The sequence below is a fragment of the Pongo abelii genome, chromosome 20 (assembly GCF_028885655.2).
Source record: "Pongo abelii isolate AG06213 chromosome 20, NHGRI_mPonAbe1-v2.0_pri, whole genome shotgun sequence".
In the NCBI taxonomy this organism is placed as follows: Eukaryota; Metazoa; Chordata; class Mammalia; order Primates; family Hominidae; genus Pongo; species Pongo abelii.
The window spans coordinates 54,114,496-54,139,174 of NC_072005.2; the positions used below are offsets into that span (position 1 = coordinate 54,114,496).

Here is a 24,679-nt window from a genome sequence, read left to right on the forward strand (position 1 = left end):
CTAGTTTTCTTTCTTTTTTTTTTTTTTTAAGATTGTTTGTAGATAGGGGTCTCACTATGTTGCCTAGGCTGATATCGACCTCCTGGGCTCAACCGGTCCTCCCACCTCAGCCTCTCGAATAGCCCTGCAGGCATGTGCCGCCATGCTGGCTATTTTTTTTTTTTAATTTTAAGATTTTTTGTAGATATGAGGTCTCACTATGTTGCCCAGGCAGATCTCAAACTCCTGGGCTCGAGTGATCCTCCTGCGTCAGCTTCCCGAAGTGCTGGGATGACAATTATGAGTTACCATGACTGGCCCGCAAAGTCCATTGTACCATGCAACCTAGCATATTCATGGACGCTAGGAATTAGGACGTGGACAGATTTGTGTTGGGTGGGTATTATTCTACCCGCCAAGCATCTATGAACAACACTAACATTCTGTAACAGCAACAGTGATCACCATCCCTTCCATTGTGCGGATGAGGACTGAGACCCAGGAAACTCAGTACTTTGTTGGGGTCACAAAAGTAGTAAGAGGCAAAGCATGGAAACCCACGTGGTTGGGCTCCAGGGCAGGCTCTTTCTGGCATTATAATCTTCTGCCTGTCTGGATCTTAGCATCTAAGCCAAAAATTATTCATTTGAATCTTGGGGAGAAGGGTCAAAATGAAAGCTTGAGGTTAATGAACCGATTAAGGTGTAGGAATTGGGGTTTTGGGCCAGGCAGGAATATAAGCATGACACTGCAGGTAGTCAAGGGTTTAGAGGAGGTGGCAAAATTTGTCTCTCCTCCGTTTCCATAAATAGTAATTAAAACATCTCGCTTGGGCCGGGCACAGTGGCTCATGCCCGTAATCCCAGCACTTTGGGAGGCCCAGGTGGGCGGATCACTTGGGATCAGGAGTTCGAAACCAACCTGGCCAACACGGTGAAACCGTGTCTCTACTAAAAAGACAAAAAATTAGCTGAGCGTGATGGCTCGTGCCTGTAATCCCAGCAACTCGGGAGGCTGAGGCAGGAGAATTGCTTGAACCGGAGAGGCGGAGGTTGCAGTGAGCTAAGATCGTGCCACTGCACTCCAGCTTGGGGCACAGAGCAAGACTTCATCTCAAAAACAAACAAACAAACAAAAAATCTAGCTTGTATGCTGTCTCCATAAATAGTAATGAAAATATCTGGCTTGTATGCCCCCTCTGACATTTACACAGTGCTTTCCAGCATCTACTGCATGTATAAGATCCCAAGGTGGAGTTTATTCTCCCTCGTTTGATGATTGGAAAAACTACCCCCATGTTTGCCTGTGGTTTGACTCCAACGTCACAGCAACCCTTTTTTCAACCAGCCAAGAAACAGTGGTGGTGGCAGGATGCTGGTCCCAACCACCCCAGGGCTCAGGACAGAGGGTTCTCCAAGCATCTGAACCTGCCAGTGCCCAAAGCATAACTTGGTCCTCACCTGGATGTTCCAGACGAGACGTGGGTGTCTGGCTATTAGGGCTTGTTTTACAGTTGAATAATTATTTTGAATGGCCCCTAAAATATTTTCTATGAATATCCATAACTTGGTCTGTGTACAGTCATAAACATTCCAGACCATCAGTTGCTACCAATTCTTCGAATTTGCACAAAACTCTTTATTGCACAATGAAGCAAGCCCTGCAAATAACTGGGGATGGAGGGATCATCCCAGGCAAAGAGAAGAGCGAGTGCAAAGGCCTTGAGGTGGCTTCTGCAGGAAACAACTAAAAGGCAGATCGAGGGAGGGGAAGGAAGATAAGAAATGAGCTTTGAGGGAAGGCATGGTATGGACTACGGATTGTATTCTAAAGGTGATGGAGGATTTTGAATTAATAAATGCCACCCCTCCTCACTTTTTTTTTTTTTTTTTTTTGATGGAGTCTTGCTCTGTCACCCAGGCTGGAGTGCAGTGGCGCGATCTCGGCTCACTGCAACCTCCACCTCCTGGGTTCAAGCGATTCTCCTGCCTCAGCCTCCTGAGTAGCTGGGACTACAGGCACCTGCCATCACGCCCAGCTAATTTCTTTTTTTTTTTGTATTTTTAGTAGAGATGGGGTTTCACCACGTTGGCCAGGCTGGTCTCAAACACCTGACCTCAGACGATCTGCCCACCTCATCCTCCCAAAGTGCTGGAATTATAGGCATGAGCTACCGTGTCTGGCCCACTCCTCCTCACTTTAACCCCTTCCGTGGCTTCTGGTTGCTTCTATTCCATTCCATTCCATTCTATTCTATTCTATTCTTTTGAGACAGTCTTGCTCTGTTGCCCAGGCTGGAGTGCAGTGGTATGATCTCGGCTCACAGCAACCTCTGCCTCCTGGGTTCAAGCGATTTTCCTGGCTCAGCCTCCCGAGTAGCTGGAATTACAGGCACGCACCGCCATGTGGAGGGAATTTTTGTATTTTTAGTAGAGATGAGGTCTTACCATGTTGACCAGGCTGGTCATGAACTCCTGACCTCTGGTGATCTGCCCACCTCGGCCTCCCAAGGTGCTGGGATTACAGGCATGAGCCACCGCACCCGGCCTTCTGGTTGCATTTAGAATCTGAGGGAGGCTCTACGGGGTCCGGTCCCATCCACCTCATCATGCATCTCTGTGGCCTTGCTCCTCCTCACTTGTTGTAGAGACGAGGTGTCACTGTGTGGCCCAGGCTGGTGTCAAACTCCTAAGCTTAAGCCATCCTCCTGCTTAGCCTCCCAAAACACTGGGATTATAGGCATGAGCCGCTGTGCCCAGCCTGGGCCCTAGCCATGCAGGTCCCACTTGCTCCTTGAGCACATCTAGCTTTTTCCATCTCAGGCCCTTTCCACATTGCCTTCTCCTGCCTGGATGCATCCCCCACCCCCATACCTCCAGCTCCTCTCACATCTCCCTCCTCCATCTGTTCCTCCAGGTGTCAGCTTACCTGTCATTTCTCAGAGGACCCTCCCCTCACCTCTCAATCAAAAGTGACCTTGTCCTAGTTGTTCCTGAGACTCGTCCACAGCAGTGATCACAGCAAAGAGTTGTATTTGTTTCTGGTTTCTTCACCTCATATCTGTCTCCTTGGTAGACTCTCAGCCCCACGAAGGCAGGGCCTATGCCTGCTTTACCCACTGCTGCATGCTCACCGTGTAGCCCTGGCCCCATATCTTGTAAATGCTCAATAAATACTCATTCCTGAGTGGATGCATAAAGCATGCATCAGGAAAGGGCCCATACTGGGCACAGTGGCTCATGCCTGTAATCCCAGTGCTTAGGAGGCTGAGCAGGAGGATGGCTTGGGCTCAGGAGTTTGAGACCAGCCTGGGCAACATAGTGAGACCTCATCTCTACAAACAATAATAATAGTTTAAAAATTAACTGGGTGTGGTGATGCGTGCCTGTAGTCCCAGCTACTTGGGAGGCTGAGGTGGGAGGATCACTTGATGGGAGATGGAGGCTCTAGTGAGCCATGATGGCACCACTGCACTGCAGCCTGGGTGACAGAGCAAGACCCTGTCTCAAAAAAAAGAAAAGGAAAATACAATAGGAGAAAAAGAGCTCAGCCTTGTAGAGGAGAGAGGCTGAGGCTGCATATCAGTGAGGCAACAGGACAACAGTTGAATAGTTGAGAAGAGAGATGAAAAAGGCCTTCCTTTACTCTTTCACAGCAGAGGCAGGAAAAGCGGATAGATTCAAGAGCTTCAGAAAGTAGAACCAACTGACTGATAGAACACAGCAAAAGACAGGGACAGCAGATCTACACTGGGGGCTACAACTCAGGTGGTTGGGAAGAACATAGTGCAATTAAATGAAGTAACATGGGAGAAGGATAACATATTTTGGGCTGTATCTCAAAAGCCAAAGCTTGGAATTTGAGATGCTTGAAGGGCATCTAGGTGGCCATGTCTGGGAGGTAGTTGAAAATACAGTTCTGGCTCTCAGAAGTGACACAATACTATATGGACAATACTATTTTGGATAAAATTTATGAGTTCTTAGCACATGTCCGGTCCTATGTTAAGCCTAGAGGCAGCATTGTACATTGGTTAAGAGCTCAATTACTCTGAACAGAGTCAGATTGTTGGGGTTCACCTGCAAGCTCCCTGACTTACATGATCTGTAACCCTCAGCAAGGTGCTTAAGCTTACTGTGCCCCATCTGTGCATATCTGGGGTAGTAATGGTACCTACCACGTTGGGCTGCTTCCTATCAGGATTATAGTGGATTTAGAATAGTGTGTAGCACTGAATGAGTTTTATCTGTTTTTTGTTTTGTTTTGTGCTTTGAGACAGAGCCTTGCTGTGTCACCCAGATTGGAGTGCAGTGGTGCAATCATAGTGCACTGCAGCCTCGACCTCCTGGGCTCCAGTGATCCTCCCACCTCAGCCTCCTGAGTAGCTGGGACTATAGACATGCACCACCATGCAAGGCTTTTTTTTTTTTTTTTTTTTTTTTTTTTTTTTTTTTGTAGAGATGAGGTCTCACTGTGTTGTCCAGGCTGATCTCAAACTCCTGGCCTCAAGCAATCCTCCCATTTAGGTCTCCCAAATCTGTTGTATTTTAATGATTGTCATTAATCGTCATAACAAGGCTGAGTGGTAGATAGGATTAGTATCCTCATGTTTTGACATGATGAAACTGAGGCTTAGAAAATTTAAGGTCAGGTGCAGTGGCTCATGCCTGTAACCCTAGCACTTTAAGAGGCCAAGGTGGGTGGATCATTTGAGGTCAAGAGTTCGAGACCAGCCTGGCCAACGTGGTGAAACCCTGTCTCTACTAAAAATACAGAAATTAGCCGGGCGTGGTGGCACATGCCTATAATCCCAGCTACTCGGGAGGCTGAGGCAGGAGAATCGCTTGAGCCTGGGAGATGGAGGTTGCTGAGCTGAGATGGTGCCACTGCACTCCAGTCTGGGAAACAGAGTGAGACCCTGTCTCAAAAAAAAAAAAAAAAAATTATGTAAGTAATTTCCCCAAAGTCACCCAGCTGGTAAACGGTGGAGCTGGGATTTGAACCTGACTCATTCATCCTTCACTGTCAGGTCTAAGTCCTGACTCAGAGCCATTAGCCAAAGAGAATTAGAGTCCTTCACAAGTAGTGAATGAGATATCACTCAGAAAAAGCCTGTTTGAGGCATGGTGCTGGGGTTAAGAGTAAAGGCTTCAAGGAAGAATAACAAGAAAAAGGGAGAAAGACACTTTGATGTGTAGCAGGAGAGCCAAGCACGGTTGGTAGAGGAAAAAAGTTTGGGGCGTGTTGTGTGGCTTAGCTACTCAGTGGTGCCACCTAGCTGTGGGAGGACTTAAATCAGTAACTTTGGGTTTTTGATTCCTGACGGTATCTGGGTTTGTTGCTAAAAGTTGGTTCCATCTGATGTCTTCCCAAGCTATCCTGACCTTGGCTTTAATAATTCATGAATGCCACTAACAATCTACAAGTGAAAAGCATTTTCACATCAATGTCTGATTGGACCCTCGTGGCCACTCGGAGACACAGGAATGACTAAAAACATTCTGCAGATGAGGAAACAAAGGCTTATAGAGGCAAAGGGGTTTACGTTGCTTAAGAACTCTGACACTGGTATAGACAGACCCGCATTGACTCTGAGATATGTCACGTACCAGCTGTGGTCCTTTGGTAAGTTACTTAACCTCCCAAGCCTCAGTTTCCCTTTTCTATGAAGTGGAGATGATCATGCCTACCCTTAGATTTTCAGGAGCAAATTGGATTGTGGATACGAAGTTTAGGACATCCGGTATACAGTAAGCAGTCAATAATTGGGAGCCACCCATAGAAGTGGTAATAGTAGCTGAGCCTCAAGTCAAATCCAGACCACCAATTCCAAACTGTGGGTTCTTGTTGCTGCTGAGAATGGCAGTTACCTGTCATCAAGGAAATGGCACGAAGGAAAATAGAGCTAGCAATAATTATGGTTAATGAGGACGGTAAATGCTAATCACTGAAGGACTTTCGTATCCAGCTAAGGAGATGAGTGTGATTCATGGGGAGGATTTAAGGCTATTGTTAAGGTTCCAACAATGAGAAGGGCCTTTGCAGCCATTAATATGGGTTAGAACCCAGACCCTGCCCTTTCCTCCCTGGGTGACCAATCCAGGTCTGAGTGTTAGTTTCTGCATCTGTGAAATGGGGATTAAAACAAGTATTACTTGATTTGTGAAAGCCAAGTGACATAAAGTGTGTTGAACATCGAGCCTGGAGTATAGTCAGTGTTCAACAAGCGTTTCATTTTTTTCTTTCCATCACAGTTTCCTAAGGACAGTACATGACACTAGAGTCATGCATTGCTTAACGTCAGGAATACATTCTGAGAAGTGCATTGTTAGTCAATTTTGTCCTTGTGTGAGCATCATAGAGTGTACTCACACAAACCTAGATGGTAGAGCCTGCTACACACCTGGGCTATATGATACAGCCTGTGCTTCCAGGCTACAAACCTGTACATATACACATGTAGAAACACATATGTGTGTGTGTCTCTAAAAATACACACACATATATCACACACACGTAGAAATACACACACATATCACACACACATATGTAGAAACATATATGTGTGTGTGTGATATATGTGTGTGTATGTGTGTATTTAGAGACAGGGTCTCACTCTGTTACCGAGGCTATAGTACAGTGGCACAATCATAGCTCACTTCAGCCTTGACCTCCTGGGCTCAAGTGATCCTCTTGCCTCAGCCTCCTGAATAGCTGGGACCACAGGCATACACCACCATGCCTGGCTAATTTAAATGAAAATTTTGTAGAGATGGGGGTCTTACTATGTTGCCCAGGCTGGTCTTGAACTTCTGGCTTTAAGCGATCCTTTGTCTTGGTCTCCCAAAATGCTGGGATTACAGGTGTGAGCTACCATGCCTGGTCTATTTTTTAAATTACTGTGGATAGAAAGAAAAATGGCATGTATGACGTCAAATCTAGGAGCTAGTGGGAAGAGGAAGAGGACTTGTGAGATGACAATTTTTGTCTTCTTTTCCAGAGAGAAGAGGGCAGCCAAGATGACCCGATGGTCCAGTTACCTGTTGGGATGGACGACCTTCCTTCTCTATTCCTATGAGTCAAGTGGAGGTGAGGACAGTCAAAATGATGGGGAGGATTTAGAAGCTGGAAAAGAATGAATGGGGCAAAGCAAAGATTCCTGGAACTAAGTAGGGAGGAGATGGCTTAGCAAAAATCTCAGAAGAAGCCGGGCGCGGTGGCTCACACTTGTAATCCCAGCACTTTGGGAGGCCATGGCGGGCAGATCACTTGAGGTCAGGAGTTCCAGAGCAGCCTGGCCAACATGGCGAAACCCCGTCTCTACTAAAAATATAAAAATTAGCTGGGCATGGTGGTGGGCGCCTGTAATCCCAGCTACTTGGGAGGCTGAGGCAGGAGAATCGCTTGAACCCAGGAGGTGGAGGGTGCAGTGAGCCGAGATCGCACCACTGCACTCCAGCCTGGGTGACAAGAGCAAAACTCCCTCTCAAAAAAAAAAAAAAAAAAATCTCAGAAGACCTGGGGTTTGGACCCTGGATCTGCCACTTCTTTTCTTGGTAAATATGGTCAAGCAACATAAGCTCTCTGAAGTCAGTTTCCAGACTGTGAAAGAGAAGTAACCGTATTTATCTTATGGGATTATTTTGAAGATCAAATAAGATAATGGGCACCAGCATCTTTCATAATGCTCAGCACATGGTGGGGGTAAAAGGCAGGCTATATAATTCCAATGAACAGAACCCTCAGACCCCAACCTGGACACCCTAATTATATCTTAATGTATCTCAGAGTCTCAATTAATCACTAAAAGACTGTAGGATAAGCATAGAAACAGAACAAGAGGAGACCTTGCTTACATGTCATTCACTTAAGCCTTGGTGAGTCATTCTTCACAATTAGAATCCTTTTCTGCCTAATAAATCATTCTCCTCTGGATAAGGCTCAGGAACCCTTTGCATATTGATGCACCTTGATCCCACATTCTTTATTCCAGAGATTCCTAACCTGGGGTCACTGAGTGAGGATTAGAGTCCATGAAAACTTGAATTTATATTTTAAAAAGTGTGTGTATTTATGAGGGTAGTGAGAATAGCTATTGTAACAAGCGAACTCCGAACTATCAGCAGCTTGACACAGTAACATTTTTTTTTTTCTTGGTTCTGCAAAGTCCCAGAAGGGTGCATCCGGTCAGGAAACAATGCTCCATATGGTCTTTCAGGGATCCAAGCTTCTTCCATCCTGGGGCCCCACCATCCCCTAGGGTTTCAGAGTCTGCTGAGGTTTCTTTGCTTTTAGCTCGTAGACAAGGATCAAGAGAGTCTGGAGGATCTTGGAGGAGAGGGTTTTTTGTTTGTTTGTTTTCTTTTGGCCAGGACACGAAGTGATATTCATCACTTTCTCCTACTTCCACTGGCCAGAACTGATATGGCTCTTAGCTGCAAGCAAGTCTGGGAGATGCAGTGTAGCAGTGCATTTGGGAGGAAAGTGAAACTGATTTCGGTGAACACACAGCCATCTCAACCATAAGGGCATATGAATATTCTCCTAGAGAGAAGTTCTGGGTTCTCAAAAAACTGACAAATTCCTAAAAGGTTAGGAACTCACAGTTTATTCAGACAAGGAACAATGTACTTGATGGGGTATCCACTTTTCTGGTTATAATCTCATTTTTGTCATGCCTCCCTGAGACCACACCCACATAATTGTGGTGAAACTCAGTATTCCAAGTTAACTTCCCTTTGCGTGTATTTACAGACAAATTATTCAGTATACACCTACTGAGTGATCTGTAAGTTCCAGGCATTGTGTTATGGACCAGAAGTGCAGAAATAAACAAAACCTAAACCCTCCACTCAGAGAGTTCACAGTAATTGGGAGTTATAGACACATAAATGAATTATTTTTTAAAAATTGGCAACTGCGTTCATTTATGGAGATTGACTCTGAGCATTATAAGTGTGAGGAAGAGTATTGACCCAGACTGAGCCAAGTCTTCATGGATGAATAGCAGGGACTAAAGCTGGGAAGAGAGGAAAGGCATTCAGGGCAGGGTGAAGGGCAGGACAAAATCCCAAAGACGAGAAAGAACATGGAGTAAGGTCAAGGGAATGTTAATCAGGGAGTGAGAACAGGCAGGTCAGCAGGGTCTGGATTATAGAGGATTGTAACTCAGTTAAGAAGATTAGGCCATCTGCTGGATTACTTTGCAGATGGCTAATAGTATTCATTATGTGCTGATTCTTACTAACAACTCCCAGAGATAACCTTAATTCCACCTACAGGGGCATCTGCCCTCCCCCTCAACACAGTATCCTATATACTCAGTGGTGCTCGTGACTGAGGCAAAGCATTGATAATGACGATAATGATAGTGAAGAAGACAATGATAATGATGAGGATGATGATGACAATGATGATGGTAATGATGACAACAATAATAGTGACAACGACAATGATGATGGTGACAATGATGATGACTACGATGATGATAATGATTATGACAATAATGATGTGATGAGGAGGAAAATAATGATTACAATAATGATGATGACAATGATGATGAGAATGACAATAATGGGGTTGATGATGATGACGATGACAATGACTGATAATGATGATGACAGTGACGATGATGATCATCATGATAATGACAATAATGAGTTGATAATGATGGTGACAATGACTGATGATGACGACAATGATGATGATGATGGTGGTGACAATGATGATGATGACGATGATGATAATGATGATGCCAATAATGATGTGATGAGGAGGAGAATAATGATCACAATGACAATGACAATGATGATGATGACAATGACAAAAATGAGGTTGATGATAATGACAATGATAATGATGATGATGACAATGACTGATAATGATAATGACAATGATGATGATGACAATGATGATCATCATCACATGATAATGACAATAATGAGGTGGATTATGATGACAATGATGATGATGATGACGATGATGATCATCATCATGATGACAGTGACAGTAATGAGATTGATGATGGTGACAATGACTGATGATGATGATCATGACAATGACGATGATGATCATTATGATGATACCAATGACAATAGTGTGGAGAATGATGATGACAGTGATGGTAATGATGATGATGCTGACAATGATAATCATAACTAATATTTGTTAAGCAGCAGCCATGCTCCAGGTACTCTTCTAAGCACTTTCCAGATTTAAACTGGTTAAAGTTTCACAAAAATAAATACCAAACAGTTCTGAGAAACAGAGGTGAAAAATGCAACGAACTAACAGATGGCCAAGTTGAGCTCTCATCCCAGGTCTGCTCAAAAAAAGCAATCAACTTTAATTAGTCCTTATTGTACGTGGGTTTTCATGTAATGAGGAATTTGGCATAGAATAGTATTTCTTTCTTTTTTAGAAAAAATTTACACATCAAAATTCTGCAGAACACCGTTTTTGTTTTTTGTTTTGTTTTGTTCTGTTCTGTTTTGTTTTGTTTTGTTTTCAGACAGGGTCTCACTCTGTCACCCAGGCTGGAGTACAGTCGTGCAATCATGGCTCACTGTGGCCTCAACCTCTCAGGCTCAAAGGGTCTTCCTCCCTCAGCCTCCCAAGTAGCTGGGATTACAGGCGCACACCACCATGCCTGGCTAATCTTGTTTGTTTGTTTTTTGTAGAGACAGGGTCTCACTTTGTTGCTCAGGCTGGTCTTGAAGCGATCCGCCCACCTCAGCCTCCCAAAGTGCTGGGATTACAGGCAAGGGGCATTGTGCCTGGCCGAAAACAGCATTTTTTGATATATTTCAGGGACCATTAGTCTCTAGTGCCATTGAATTTTGAAAAAAAAGAAGGACAACTCAATATACTGTATACATCAATTCTCATTTTCATATTAACTTTTCTGATGAGTCCTTCATTAAAGAAACCTGTTTAACTTTATTTCACGTGGCATTTTTCCAAACTTATTTTATTGTTTCTGTTGTTTCTTGAGCAAGTAATTATTCTAGGTTCTGTAGATACACTGCACAAAAAACAAAGTTCCTGTACTCATTGAGCAGAATAAGGACATCGAAAGTTGTCCCCTCAATATTTGCCACATCTGGGTACCACCAGTACTATTATTTACTCAACATTTTTCTTTAAATTTGCTTACTTTTCTTCACTTTAAAAAATTCATTTTAGGAGATCGGTTAATATCAGTATTATAATATAAAAAAGCACTACCACTTTCCATAAATAGGAAGTACGACCAAAAAGAAATACTGTACTATGAAAACAAAATCCCATTATTAAATTCTGCTAGACTATTGTCCAAATAAACCTTTGAGTCTGAGTCCTGCTACCCACCCCCCTCTCTTTTTTGTTAAAATGGGAGATTACTAAGTATTAGAGATGCAGTAGAGAAATACTAGTATTAAATTGAAGCTTTCTCTTTTGCGTAAGCAGAAGGACTAAAAAGACCACTGGAAAATGATTTTTTTCCAGTCTATATTTCAAAATTATTTAATGTGTGTCCCTACATAACCTAATGTGATCTTGTGATCCACCAAAAAGTATTTTGTGTAATGTCATTGGCCCCCCATTTTATGTTCTGAGAAACAGTGGTCTCAAGGAACAACACGCCATGGTTCTCTTGGTTGTGTATGAAACTGTTCCCCAGTGCTCCTGGCCCCAACATGAACTGGATATGCTCTGACATGTCATTAGGAAGTTGGATGCTAAGCCTAGGTGTGTAGCCTTCAGGCCACCATGAGAACTGTCTCAGTCCATTTGGGTTGCCATAACAAAATACCACAGGCCAGGCATGGTGGCTTATGCCTGTAATCCCAGCACTGTGGGAGGCCAAGGTGGGAGGATCACCTGAGGTTAGGAGCTCGAGACCAGCCCGGCCAACATGGCGAAACCCCGTCTCTACTAAAAATACAAAAATTAGCTAGGTGTGGTGGTGGGCACCTGTAATCCCAGCTACTCTAGAGGCTGAGGTGGGAGAATTGCTTGAACCCAGGAGGTGGAGGTTGCAGTGAGCTGAGACCAGACCATTGCACTCCAGCCTGGGTGACAGAGTGAGACTTCATCTCAAAAAAAAAAAAAAAAAAAGTAGATAAAATAAAAATTAAAAAGTACCATTGACTGCGTAGCTTATAAACAATATACATTTCTGTCTCCCAGTTCTGGAGGCTGAGAAGTCCAAGGGCAAGTCACCAGCAGTTTCAGTTGCTGATGAGGGCCTGCTTCCTGGTTCACAGATGGTGACTTCTTGCTGTATCCTCACATCGTGGAAGGGGCTAGCTGGCTCTCTGGGGTCTCTTATAAGGGATCTTATCTCAGTCATGAAGGCTCTGCCCTTACGACCTAATCACCTTCCAAAGGCCCCTTGTACCATGACCGTGGGGGTTAGGATTTTAACATATGAATTTTGGGGGCGGGCAGGACACGGACATTCAGATCAAAGCAAGAGCCAAACCAAGACTCATCCTTTGCTAATTCATTGTGATTCTTCCCCCCTCCTGTTTTCTCCTTCTGCCCTTCAGGGATGCACGAGGATTGTGTCTTTCCTTTTACCTACAAGGGATCTGTTTACTTCACTTGCACCAATATTCATAGCTTATCCCCTTGGTGTGCCACCAGAGCGGTATACAATGGCCAGTGGAAGTACTGCCAGAGTGAAGGTGAGTGGTATCACAATGTCCCTGGCCGGTGGCCTTTGAATAGGGTGGATCACAAAAGAGAATGTGTGACTGTCTATGACATGATCACATTTTTGCAGACAAATTATAGTACGTATGCGTGCATAGAAAAGGCTCTGGGTTTTAATGATTGCCATTCTAACTGGTATGAGAACACATGGACACAGGAAGGGGAACATCACACACAGGGGACTGTTGTGGGGTGGGGGCGGGGGGAGGGATAACATTAGGAGATATAGGGGACTGTTGTGGGGTGGGGGCGGGGGGAGGGATAACATTAGGAGATATACCTAATGCTAAATGACGAGTTAATGGGTGCAGCACACCAACATGGCACATGTATATACATATGTAACAAACCTGCATGTTGTGCACATGTACCCTAAAACTTAAAGTATAAAAATAATAAAATTAAAAAAAAAATCAGTGATAATGTAATGGGTAATAAATAATATATAATTACTGTTTTTAATTTCCACAAATGAAAAAAAAGAAAAGGCTCTGGGATGCCAGACAATGAATGCTAATAATGGGTAATAATGTTAATAATGATAGTGTTAAAAATGGTGCTCTCTGGATGAGGGTCTTATGATATTGTAAGACTAGTTGACCCAGTAGAACCATCCCATCTTTATGTCTTTCTTAATTTTCTAAGTTAATAAGGAAAAAAGAAACAAAATGTAAGAAAAGGGATTTGAGGCTGGGCGAGGTGGCTCATGCCTGTAATTCCAGCAAAACTTAACTACTAATAGCCTACTATTGACGAGACGGCTTACCAGTAACATAAACTGTCAATTAACACATATGTTTTATGTCTTATGTGTTATATACTGTATTCTCATAATAAAGGAAACTAGAGAAAAGAAAATGTTATTAAGAAAATTGTAAAAAGGAGGAAATACGTTTGCTATCCATTAAGTGGGAATGGATCAGCATAAAGGTCATTAGCATCATCTTCATGTTGAGGAGGAGGAGGAAGAGGAAGGGTTGGTCTCACCATCTTGGGATGACAGAGGCAGAAGCAATGGAGGAGGTGGAAGGGGAGGCAGGAGAGGCAGACACATTCAACAAAACTCTTTTTGAAAAACACCCATGCCCGCTGGGCACAGTGGCTCATGCCTGTAATCCCAGCACTTTGGGAGGCCGAGGCGGGTGGATCACCTGAGGTCAGGAGTTCGAGACCAGCCTGGCCAACATGGCGACACCCCATCTCTACTAAAAATTAAAAAAAATTAGCTGGGTGTGGTGGCAGGCACCTGTAATCCCAGCTACTCAGGAGGCTGAGGCAGGAGAATTGCTTGAACCCAAGAGGCAGAGGTTGCAGTGAGCCAAGATCTCGCCATTGCACTCTAATCTGGGCAACAGAGCAAGACTCTGTCTCAAAAAAAAACAAAAAAAAACAAAAAAGAAAGAAAAAAGAAAAGAAACTCACATATAAGTGGACCCGAGTTCAAACTCATGTTGTTCAAGAATCAGATGTGTATGGCATAGGCAAATGCTTGATGAAATAATGCATAAAGTCTCTTCTGAACCTTATGTCTGTCCTGTCCTATGATGATTGATTGATGATTAAATGACTCCGTCCTGTGAATGACTAGAGGAAGTCAAGCCACTCACAAACTCTGTTCCTAACAGATTACCCACGCTGTATCTTCCCTTTCATCTATCGAGGAAAGGCTTATAACAGCTGCATCTCCCAGGGCAGCTTCTTAGGCAGTCTGTGGTGCTCGGTCACCTCCATCTTCGATGAGAAACAGCAGTGGAAATTCTGTGAAACCAATGGTGAGCCCCTGTGGCAGGGATGGGATGTGTGGTGGGAGGGAGAGTGGACAGCAAGGATCCTCCTGAGGGGAGGCTGGGCAAAGTAGAGACCAGAGCACCCAGGGGGAAGTACTTACAGGAGCCAAGTGTCTGCTCAGAGAGTTAATTATGACAACCACAGACAGGGGTATCCCGAGGCCATTCACCCAGTCCCCAGTCCAGCATGAAAAGACAGGTGTCCTGAGAACTGAAACACTGAGCTGAAGTCCTGATATTGGCTTCTGAGTATTTCTGTTTCTAGAACTGACAATAGTGAAATTCACCCACTGATGGACCCAAACTGCCTTTTCTTTCCTTCCTTCCTTCCTTCCTTCCTTCCTTCCTTCCTTTCCTTTCCTTTCCTCCCTCCCTCCCTCCCTCCCTTCTTTCTCTCTCTCTCTCTCTTTCTTTCTCTTTCTTCCTTCCTTCCTTCCTTTATCTCTCTCTTTCTTTATTTATTTTTCTTTTTCTTTCTTCTGTTTTTTACAGGGTCTTTGCTCTGTCACTCAGGCTGGAGTGCAGTGGAGTGATCTCGGGTCACTGTAACCTCTGCCTCCCAGGTTCAAAGGATTCTCCTCCCTCAGCCTCCTGAGTAGCTGGGATTGCAGGCGCCCACCACCACACCCAGCTAATTTTTGTATTTTTAGCAGGCACGGGGTTTTGCCATGTTGGCCAGGCTGGTCTTGAACTCCTGGTCTCAGGTGATCCATCTGCCTCAGCCTCCCAAAATGCTAGGATTACAGGCATGAGCCACTGTGCCTGGCCCTGACCTGCATTTCAATGCAGCCTAACATCTTATTAAGTCTACACATAATCTCAGGTGAATAATGACCAAAATTCATTCAATGCCCTCTCTGTACTACACTGATCCAAGAGCTTTGTATACAATATCCTGTTGAATCTTTCCATAGCAGCTCTATGAGCTGCTGCTCACCACCACCTGTTCAATAAACGGTCCCAGTACAATTGAGCCCTTCCCAAGGTCACAGTCCTGCGCTATATTATAATTAGAGCTTGAGTTCTAGTCCATATAGTTCCAAAGCCCATGCTCTCTCCTTAAGCATTGTTGTGTCCACAGAGACAAAGATGTATGAAGGCACTTATTCATAGGCATGCTTACTCTTGCATAAAAATCTTAATTCTGTTGTTCCCTTAGCACTCAACAAATCCTAATTCCATCTAAACCTTAATTCTATTCTAGCCCTAATCATCCACCATTTGTGTTCTTTACTATAAACCAACCTTAACCTTAAATCTCACTATAGCTTTGTCCTAGTAGTTAACCTAATTTTTCATCCGAAGCCCAACTCTTTCTCCATTTCCATTCCTGACTCTATATTGTATCATTAATACATACATTCCATCATTAATAAATACATTAATAATATACTCGGTCATTAATACATCATTAAGTCATAACCTTAGCCATTTCTTAACCCTAAACCAAATAGATGAATTAGGAAAGGTATCAGTGAGACCAGGCTCAGTGGCTCATGCCTGTAATCCCAAAAGGGATTGGGAGGCTGAGGCAGGAAGATTGCCTGAGGCCAGGAATTTGAGACCAGCCTAGGCGACATAGGGAGACCCACTCTGTAAAAACAAAAATTAAAAAATTAACTGGTCATGGTGGTACGTGCCTGTAGTCCCAGCTACTTGGGGAGGCTGAGGTGGGAGGATTCCTTGAGCCCAGGAGTTTGAGGCTGCAGTGAGCTATGATCGCATCATGGCATTCCAGCCTGGGCAACACAGTGAGATCTTGTCTCAAAAAAAAAAAAAAAAAAAAGGAGGAAAAGTAACATCAGTTTTATGGTAATATAACCTTAAAATCTAAGCTCCTGTTTATCCTTAAAACTATCCAATCTCCTTAGACCCAGTTTTGATGGAGTAACAGATTCAAATTTGCATAAATCACCAAACGGATGTCCAGGAAGAGATACCTTTTAGCTTTGGCTTCCCCATTAGGTTAAGAAAGTTGTTGGTTATTTCCTTTCTATAGATAAGTGAGAACCAAAACCACCCATGCCTGCACAGCTTACTGTCTCCATAAACATAGCTTTGCCGCTTCACAGTCATCATCAACTTGACTCTGCTAACCTGGGAAATTCGTGCCTGGGAAGTCACTTTTATTATCTGCAAAATGAGAATGCTAAGGCTGGCATCACAGGGTTTTTGTAAAGACTGGAGTTTATTTTCCTGCAGTTTGATGGTGGTGCTATACCAGGTACCCAAGAAATGCGAGCTTCCTTCTGCTATCATCTGAGACACTAGGCAAAAAAATGGGCTTTGAAGTTAGACCCGAGTTGGAATTCTGTTGTCGCCCTTACCATCTATGTGATATTGGACATGTTAGATAATAAAAGTAATAATTATCATAACATAATGAACTTTTAATAAGCGTTTTCTATGTGCCAGGCAGTGTTTTAAATGCTTCACATGAAATAACTCATCTATTCCATACAACAATCTCTATCAGGTAAATGTGATTACCAGCCCGGTTTTACACATGGACAAACTGAGGTTAATAGAAGCAAAGCTGTGATTTTGATCCCAGGATGTCTAACCTTCAGAATTTGTGCTCTTAATCACCAGTCATTACTGCCTGAAAACCCCAACCCCTTAGTCAAATTCTAGCTCCCCATAAAAGACCACCAAAGGAAAAAAAAAAAAGCCTGCTAATTCGGCAAGACTGAGTTTATTGCTCACTTCCTTGACAGGGTCTTAATAATGTCTTGGGCTGGGCGTGGTGGCTCGTGCCTGTAATCCCAGCACTGTGGGAGGCCGAGACAGGTGAATCACCTGAAATCCCGAGTTCAAGACCTGCCTGGCCAACATGGTGAAACCCCTCCTCTAATAAAAATAGAAAAATTAGCGAAGCATGGTGGTGCATGCCTGTAATCCCAGCTACTCGGGAGGCTGAGGCAGAAGAATCCCTTGAACCCGCGAAGTGGAGGTTGCAGTGAGCCGAGATTGTACCACTGCACTCCAGCCTGGTTGACAGAGAAAGACTCCATCTAAAAAAAAAAAAAAATAACGTCTCGAAGTGGGGAGGGAAAACTCAGCATATTGATGGGGTCTTGGAGTCTCGTCTAAGGTGGGTCTTCTCAACGGGGGATGTGATTTGGATTGTGTAAGGATCATGATATAATAGTCAAGACTGGTGGTCACAGCAAGGTGAAATGACCAAAGACGGGGTTTTAAAGAGTCTGGAAGAATAAACAGTGTTTTGACACAATCTACTGAAAAAGTTGAACGGTCTGATATTTATGTAAATAGCTTTTCTGGAGGCTTCTGGAATGAATAATAAGGCTATTCGCAACTCTTATCTTCCTGGGCAAGAATTTCCTAGCTTAGTAGAGTCAAGGTGATGGCAACCGCAGAACCGTGAAGTCATGTTAATACCGGAGACAGTAAGCTGTGCACGAGTTGACAGTTTTGGTTCTCACTTATCCGTAACATCGAGATAATAACGTCATCCTGAAGTTGCTTGGAGAATCCAATGCTACGTTGCCTTTCATGGGATAAAGCGTGGCACAGTTTGTGTGTCATAAATGGAAGCTCTTTTCATCTCCTCTTCTTGACCCGTAATCTTTCCATAATTATTTTCAGAGTATGGGGGAAATTCTCTCAGCAAGCCCTGCATCTTCCCCTCCATCTACAGAAATAATGTGGTCTCTGATTGCATGGAGGATGAGAGCAACAAGCTCTGGTGCCCAACCACAGAGAACATGGATAAGGATGGAAAGTGGAGTTTCTGTGCCGACACCAGTAATCTGGGGATGGGGGTTGGGTGGGTGTGGGTGGATTCTTTCTTTCATTTGCTCAACAAACACCTCCCGAAACCCCACTGTGAGCCAGGCACTGAGTTGGGCACTGAGGATCTGGTGTTGAATCCGGCAGGCAGAGTTCTGGCTCGTGAATAATGTCAATGATGTGATATGCCACAGGCTTTAAAATCCAAGAGAAAGGTGCCAAAATGAAATGCTCAAAATGTTAAACACCTAACCATGATGCAAATACAGAGTAAACACACGCCAGGGTTTTTAAAAACCCCAGTGTGAGCTCACGAATGGTGGCTCACGCCTATAATCCCAGAACTTTGGGAGGCTGAGATGGGAGGATCACTTGAGGCCAGGGAGTTAAGGCCAACCTGGGCACACAGTGAGACCCTGTTTCCACAAAAAAAAAAAAAGAAAAAAAAAGTCAAGTATGTAGCATGTGCCTGTAGTCCCACGTACTTGAGGCTGAGACGGGAGGATCACTTGAGCCTGGGAGGTTGAGGCTGCAGTGAGCTGTGATCACACCTCTGTACTCCAGCCTGGGTGACAGAGTGAGACCTTGCCTCTAAAATAAATAAATAAGCAAACAAACAGTGAAATCACCCAACAAAAGGCTCAAACATTTGGAAAACATAATACTATACTGCTAAAGTGCACCTGTTCACAGTACAAGAGCTGAAATGAGCCAAAAGAGCATCCCCTTGTTCCCCCTCGGGTGAGAACATGTGTGTTGGGAGACTCAAACTCAAACTTCCTCTCTGTGTGTGTGTCCACAAATAACCACAGAAGCGTCACGAGTGTCGATTTCGTCAGTGACAAAATTTAGCAAGTAGACGCATTTGCACCTGTGGAATCCATGAAAGATGAGGACACTGGAATTGGTCCTCTGAGACAAATCCTCTATCCACCAGATCCTCCTGGTGACCAGCGTTCTCCTTTTCCCTCCTTCCTCCAGGGCCCTCTGTGCTTCCACTCTGCCCTTCTTCCCTATTCCAGTGCCTGCCCTATCTTCTAGCCTTTCTCAAGTCCTACACTCTGATAGCTTCTGAGGGAAGAAAATACCCAAGACCCAGAGGAAAGGAAAGGGAAGTCCTTGGGCAAAGAGAAACTAGAAGGAGTTATAGCTCTGCACCACTCCAGGCAAGGGATCAGTCCAAATAGCTGTGGGTGGGGGTATGTGTTGTTCCAACAACTTGGGACTTTCCTAAATAAAATAAATTATTTCTCAGCTGGTCATGGGAGAAGATGTGACAGCAAAAATTGAGACCCATTTACCCTCTGTTGCCTCAAGCTGCTGTGGATAGAGGCTTCCAGTTTATACTATTTATGGGGTCATCTTTCATGAGGACATCATTTATGTCCTCATCTTTCATGGATTCCACAGGTGCAAATGTGCCTACTCGCTAAACTTTGTCACTCAGAAAATCGATACTTATGGTGCTTCTGTGGTCATTTGTGGACACACTTTTGGCTCATTTCAGCTCTTGTACTGTGAACAAAATTCTTCTTTTGCTTAGGTTTAGGTCGGCATTCTGAGCAGTGCCCAGGCAGTGCCTTCATCTGTAGGGTTTACCTAGATTTTATTTTTTAGTTTTTTTTCTTTTTTTTTTTTACTTTTTATATTTTGTTTTATTTTATTTTATTTTTGAGACGGAGTCTCACTCTGTTGCCCAGGCTGGAGTGCAGTGGCGTGATCTCGGCTCACTGCAACCTCCACCTCCCGGGTTCAAGCGATTCTTCTGCCTCAGCCTCCCACGTAGCTGGGATTACAGGCACTTGCCACCACACCCAGCTAATTTTTGTATATATGTATTTTTTTTAGTAGAGATGGGGTTTCACCATGTTGGCCAGGCTGGTCTCAAACTCCTGACCTCAAGTCATCTGCCCGCCTTACCCTCCCAAAGTGTTGGGATTACAGGCATGAGCCACAAAGCCCAGCCATATTTTATGTTTTAGAGACAGGGTCTCCATCTGTCACCCAGGCTACAGTGCAGTGGTGCAATCATGGTTCAATGCAGCCTCGACCTCCCAGGCTCCAGCAATCCTCCTGCATCAACCTCCTGAGTAGCTGGGACTATAGGCATACACCACGCCCAGCTAATTAAAAAAATTTGTTTTGTAGAGACGGGGTTTCAGTATGTTGCCCAGGCTGGTCTTGAACTCCTGGCTTCACATGATCCTCCTGGCTCAGCCTCACAACATGCTGGGATTAAAGGTGCGAGCCACCACACTCAGCCCCAATTTGAAATCTCGGGTGGGCCTGAAGCCCACGCCTCTTCGACAGTGTGAAGCCTGGGGAGTAATCTTTGTCTTATCCCCTTCTGCTTCCTAGGAATTTCCGCGTTGGTCCCTGGCTTTCCTTGCCACTTTCCATTCAACTATAAAAACAAGAATTACTTTAACTGCACTAACAAAGGATCAAAGGAGAACCTTGTGTGGTGTGCAACTTCTTACAACTACGACCAAGACCACACCTGGGTGTATTGCTGATGCTGAGGTGAGAGCAGGGACCAACAGTGGTCATTTCACGGATGCAGAGGTGAGACAGGTGCACAACTGGTGTGTCACTGATATGAAGGCGAGATCTGCTTTTTCCGGCGTGTCTGATTAGCATCGCTGATGTGAAGGCGAGATCTGTTGTTTTTCCAGCATGTCTGATTAGCTGAGGTTCCCAGCAATGCGGGCTCTGTTGTCAAAGATAAGGTGGAGTTGGGGAAGACTGGACCAACTCCCCAGATTAGAAGGATGAAAGAAATTGGGATTTTTCCCAGAAGCAGGAGAGCAGAGGGGAATTGGCAAACTTTTTCAGACCCAGGAAGGTATCATTCCAAGTTTCAAGTCTGGGAGGCTTTGGCTGTTGATGATTAGAAAAGTGGAATTTCTCAGAAAGGAGCATGGTATGAAAAAACAATCCAGAAAAGGGAATAACTGACCAGCCGTGGTGACTCACACCTGTAATCCTAGTGCTTTGGGAGGCCAAGGCAGGAGGATCAGTTGAGGCCAGGAGTTTGAGACCACCCTGGGCAATGTAGCAAGACCCTGTCTCTACAAAAAAAAAAAAAAAAATTAGTTGGGTGTGGTAGCACACATCTGTAGTCCCAGCTACTCAGGAGGCTGAGGTCAGAGGATCCCTTGAACTCAGGAGTTGCAGTGAGCTATGATTACACCACTGTACCCCAGCCTGGGGAACAGAGTGAGACCTTGTCTAAGAAAGAAAAAGAGAAAGATGGAAGAAAGGAAGGAAAGAAGGAAGAAAGATGAAGGAAGGAAGGAAAGAGAGAGGGAGGAAAGGAGAGAGGAACAGAAGAAAGGGGGGGAAGGAAGGAGGAAGGGAGGGAAGAAAGAAGGAAGGGGGAAGGAAGGAAGGAGGGAAGGAAGGAGGGAGGGAAGGAAGAAGGAGGAAAGAAAGAAAGGAGGGAGAGAGGGAGGAAAGGAGAAAGGAGAGAAGAAAGGAAGGAAGGAGGGAGAAAGATGGAGAAAAGAAGGAAGGAAGGAGGGAAGAAAGAAAGGAAGGAGAGAGGAAGACAGGAAGGAGAGAGGGAAAGAAGGAAGGGAGGGAGGAGGGAAAGAAGGAAGGGAGGGAGGAAGGAAAGAAGGAAGGGAGGAAGGAAGGGAGAAAGGGAGGGAGGGAGGGACGGAGGGAGGGAGGGAAGTAATGGAGGAAGGGAGAAAGGGAGGAAGGGAGGGAGGGAGGGAAGGAAGAGAGGAAGGAAATAAGGAAGGGAGGAAGGAAGAAAGGAAGGAAGGAAAGAAGGAAGAAAAGGGAAGGGAAAGGAAGGGAAGGGAGGGAGGGAGGAAGGAAGGGAGGGAGGGAGGGAGGGAAGAAAGGGAAGGAGGGAAGGAAGGAAGGAAGAAAAGGGAAGGGAAACGAAGGGAAGGAAGGAAGGGAGGGAGGAAGGAAGGGAGGGAGAGAGGAAGGGAGGGAAGAAAGGGAAGAAGGGAAGGAAGGAAGGAAGGAAAGGAAGGATAACCCAGAAGCCAAGGCACCATGGTGTGCATCCATTGCCCCCATCACTGAGTAGCTGACCAAGGGAAAAATGGGGTTTACTTCTCTTCCTTCGCCATTTGGGCCTCCTGCCCCACCTCAGCCCACTGGTCATCAAGTACCTCCACAGAACCAACTTTATCCCTCTTTTCTTTTTTTCTTTTTTCTCTCTTTCTTTTTTTCTTTTTCTTTTTTTGGGATGCGGTCTCACTCTGTCACCCAGGCTGGAGTGCAGTGGTGCAATCTCAGCTCACTGCAGCCTCTGCCTCCTGGGTTCAAGAAATTCTTCCACCTCAGCCTCCCGAGTAGCTGGGATTACAGGGGTACACCACCATGCCCAGCCATTTTTTTTTTTTTTTGTATTTTTAGTAGAGGCGGGGTTTCACCATGTTGGCTAGGCTGGTCTCAAACTCCTGACCTCAGGTGATCCATCCAACTTGGCCTCCCAAAGTGCTGGGATTATAGGCGTGAGTCACTGCACCTGGCCTCTCCCTCCTTTTCTTCTAGTCTTTTCCTCTCTCTACATTCTTCACAAAGGACCAGCTGATTGAAGCAGGTGGTGCAGAGGGTATTTCTAAAGGTGGTTATTTAAGCTTGAAAGATGTTCTCCAGCCTGTAGAAATGCTCTTTAAATCTCCCACATGGATCAACTGACCTCACTGCTCTGTGACTTCTGGAATCTAAAATAAAGAGAAGCCCTTTCATCAGATGTGTAGACAAAACCCCATCCCTCCTCCCTTTGGGGTGGAAAACCCTGGTGGTTCTAGCAGTGTCTGTCCTTACAATGCACGTGGCTTGTAATGCATTTATGGATGACACTAAATTAGTGGGCTCTTCCTGAATTTTGCCTTGGTAATGAAAATCATCTTCCTGGAATAGAGGAGAGGGAAAGGAGGGGGTTTGGAACTCTGGGCACCATCTTAACAGGGTAGGTATTAAAAAACACCCACAGCAGCCTTTGGTCTGTGGCTAGGACTAGGAACAGTGTCCAGCCTCTGACTTCTGTCCATCACAGCAGAACTGGCTCTTTGCAGGTCCCCTTTCCCTTAGCATAGAGGTGAGGTTGAGGGGCTCATTATTCATTGATCTCCTTGCTCCTATGAGCCAGGCAGGGATGTGGGGGTGGGGGTGTCTGATTCCTCTCAGCTCAGCTGCTTCCAACTAAGTCCGTAAAACCAATACAAAGTCATTTTTAATTCACCTTCCTCTTTGAGCCAATGCCTACTTATTCATTAAACTCAGATCTTTGCTTCTGTTTTCAAGGAGAGGAGAAACATCTTCAGAGGAAGACCACCATACTGAGGCTGAGCACAGATTCGTCTTTTTCATTGCATCTTTCCAGCTTAAATAACCACCTTTAGAAATACCCTCTGCACCACCTGGTTCGATCAGCTGGCCTTTGTAAAGAAAGTAGAGAGAATGCAGCATAACCACCAATAAACGAGTCTTGATTTAACCCTGGGATCTGCCTTTTCTGCTTCCTAAGACGAGACCAATGGTGAATGTGTGGGGAAGGAAAGATTGGTAGCCAGGCTGTCGAGTCTCATAGTGTGGAGAGGTCAGACTCTCAGGCCAGAGACCTCTAGGAGTCATTACAGCCTGCTCTCTCTTCTGAGGGAAATCACAGATTCGGGTGGGGTATTTGTAGATACTTATTAGATTATTAATGAATAAATTAGGAAGTAAACAGAGGGTAGAAAATTCACTGCAAGACTGCCTCAACCATTCCTTCCCTGTGTCCATGGCAGATATCAAGAACTGATTACAGAATCTGATTCCCTCTCAGCCCAGATGGAAACTCACATTGTTATTCTTGTTCTTTCTTCTTCCTTTCACTCTTCTCCTCCTCCCTCTCCTCCTCCTCCATCTTCTCCTCCTTCCCCTCCTCCTTCTCCTCCATGTCTCCTCTTACTCCTCTCCTACTCCTTCTTGTCCTCCTTCTCCTCCTTTTACTCCTCCCTCTTCTCCTCCTCCCTCTCCTCCTTCTCCTCCTCCCTCTCCTTCTCCTTCTCCCTCTTCTCCTCCCTCTCCTTCTCCCTCTCCTCCTCCTCCCCCCGCCTCTGTGTCTTCCTTGTTCTGGAATTCTCTTACCCCTTGTCTTCCTGCAGTCTCCTCCTCCCTTCACTCATTGTCCGTGGAACTGCCCCTGTGATGGAGATGGACGTGGGCTTCCTAGATCCCCCTTCAAGAAAGGACTTGCTGCCCAGCTCCAGCGAGTGCTGTCTGCAGGCAGCCTTTGGTGTTCAGTCGAAATCAGAGATGGTCTCAGCTTCAAAATGGCCTCCCTCACCCAAACCATGCCCTTCCCAGGGCAGGCCACAGCCAACGAATGACCAATGCTGGGTTTAAAGGCCTGGCTATTCCAGTCCAAGTGAGATAACTCAAAAAGAGCTACATCCAGAGCTCCCGTGGGTTCAGCTGAGGTTGTAGAGCCTGCATCGTGGCTCAAC

The 24,679-nt window shown here is 44.9% G+C and overlaps 1 protein-coding gene across 1 annotated transcript in view; it reads left to right on the plus strand.

Annotated features, from left to right (window-relative positions):
• The window catches only part of ELSPBP1 (epididymal sperm binding protein 1), a 30,755-nt gene extending 7,070 nt beyond the window's left edge, over positions 1 to 23,685 (plus strand). The window contains exons 2-7 of the mRNA XM_024237606.3: positions 6,982 to 7,068; positions 12,513 to 12,650; positions 14,304 to 14,450; positions 18,075 to 18,233; positions 20,577 to 20,741; positions 23,493 to 23,685. Coding sequence (XP_024093374.1) covers positions 6,999 to 7,068; positions 12,513 to 12,650; positions 14,304 to 14,450; positions 18,075 to 18,233; positions 20,577 to 20,734 — 672 coding nt within the window. The 5' untranslated portion in view covers positions 6,982 to 6,998 and the 3' untranslated portion in view covers positions 20,735 to 20,741; positions 23,493 to 23,685. The remainder of the gene's footprint in view (positions 1 to 6,981; positions 7,069 to 12,512; positions 12,651 to 14,303; positions 14,451 to 18,074; positions 18,234 to 20,576; positions 20,742 to 23,492) is intronic.
• The last annotated feature ends 994 nt before the right edge of the window (positions 23,686 to 24,679 follow it).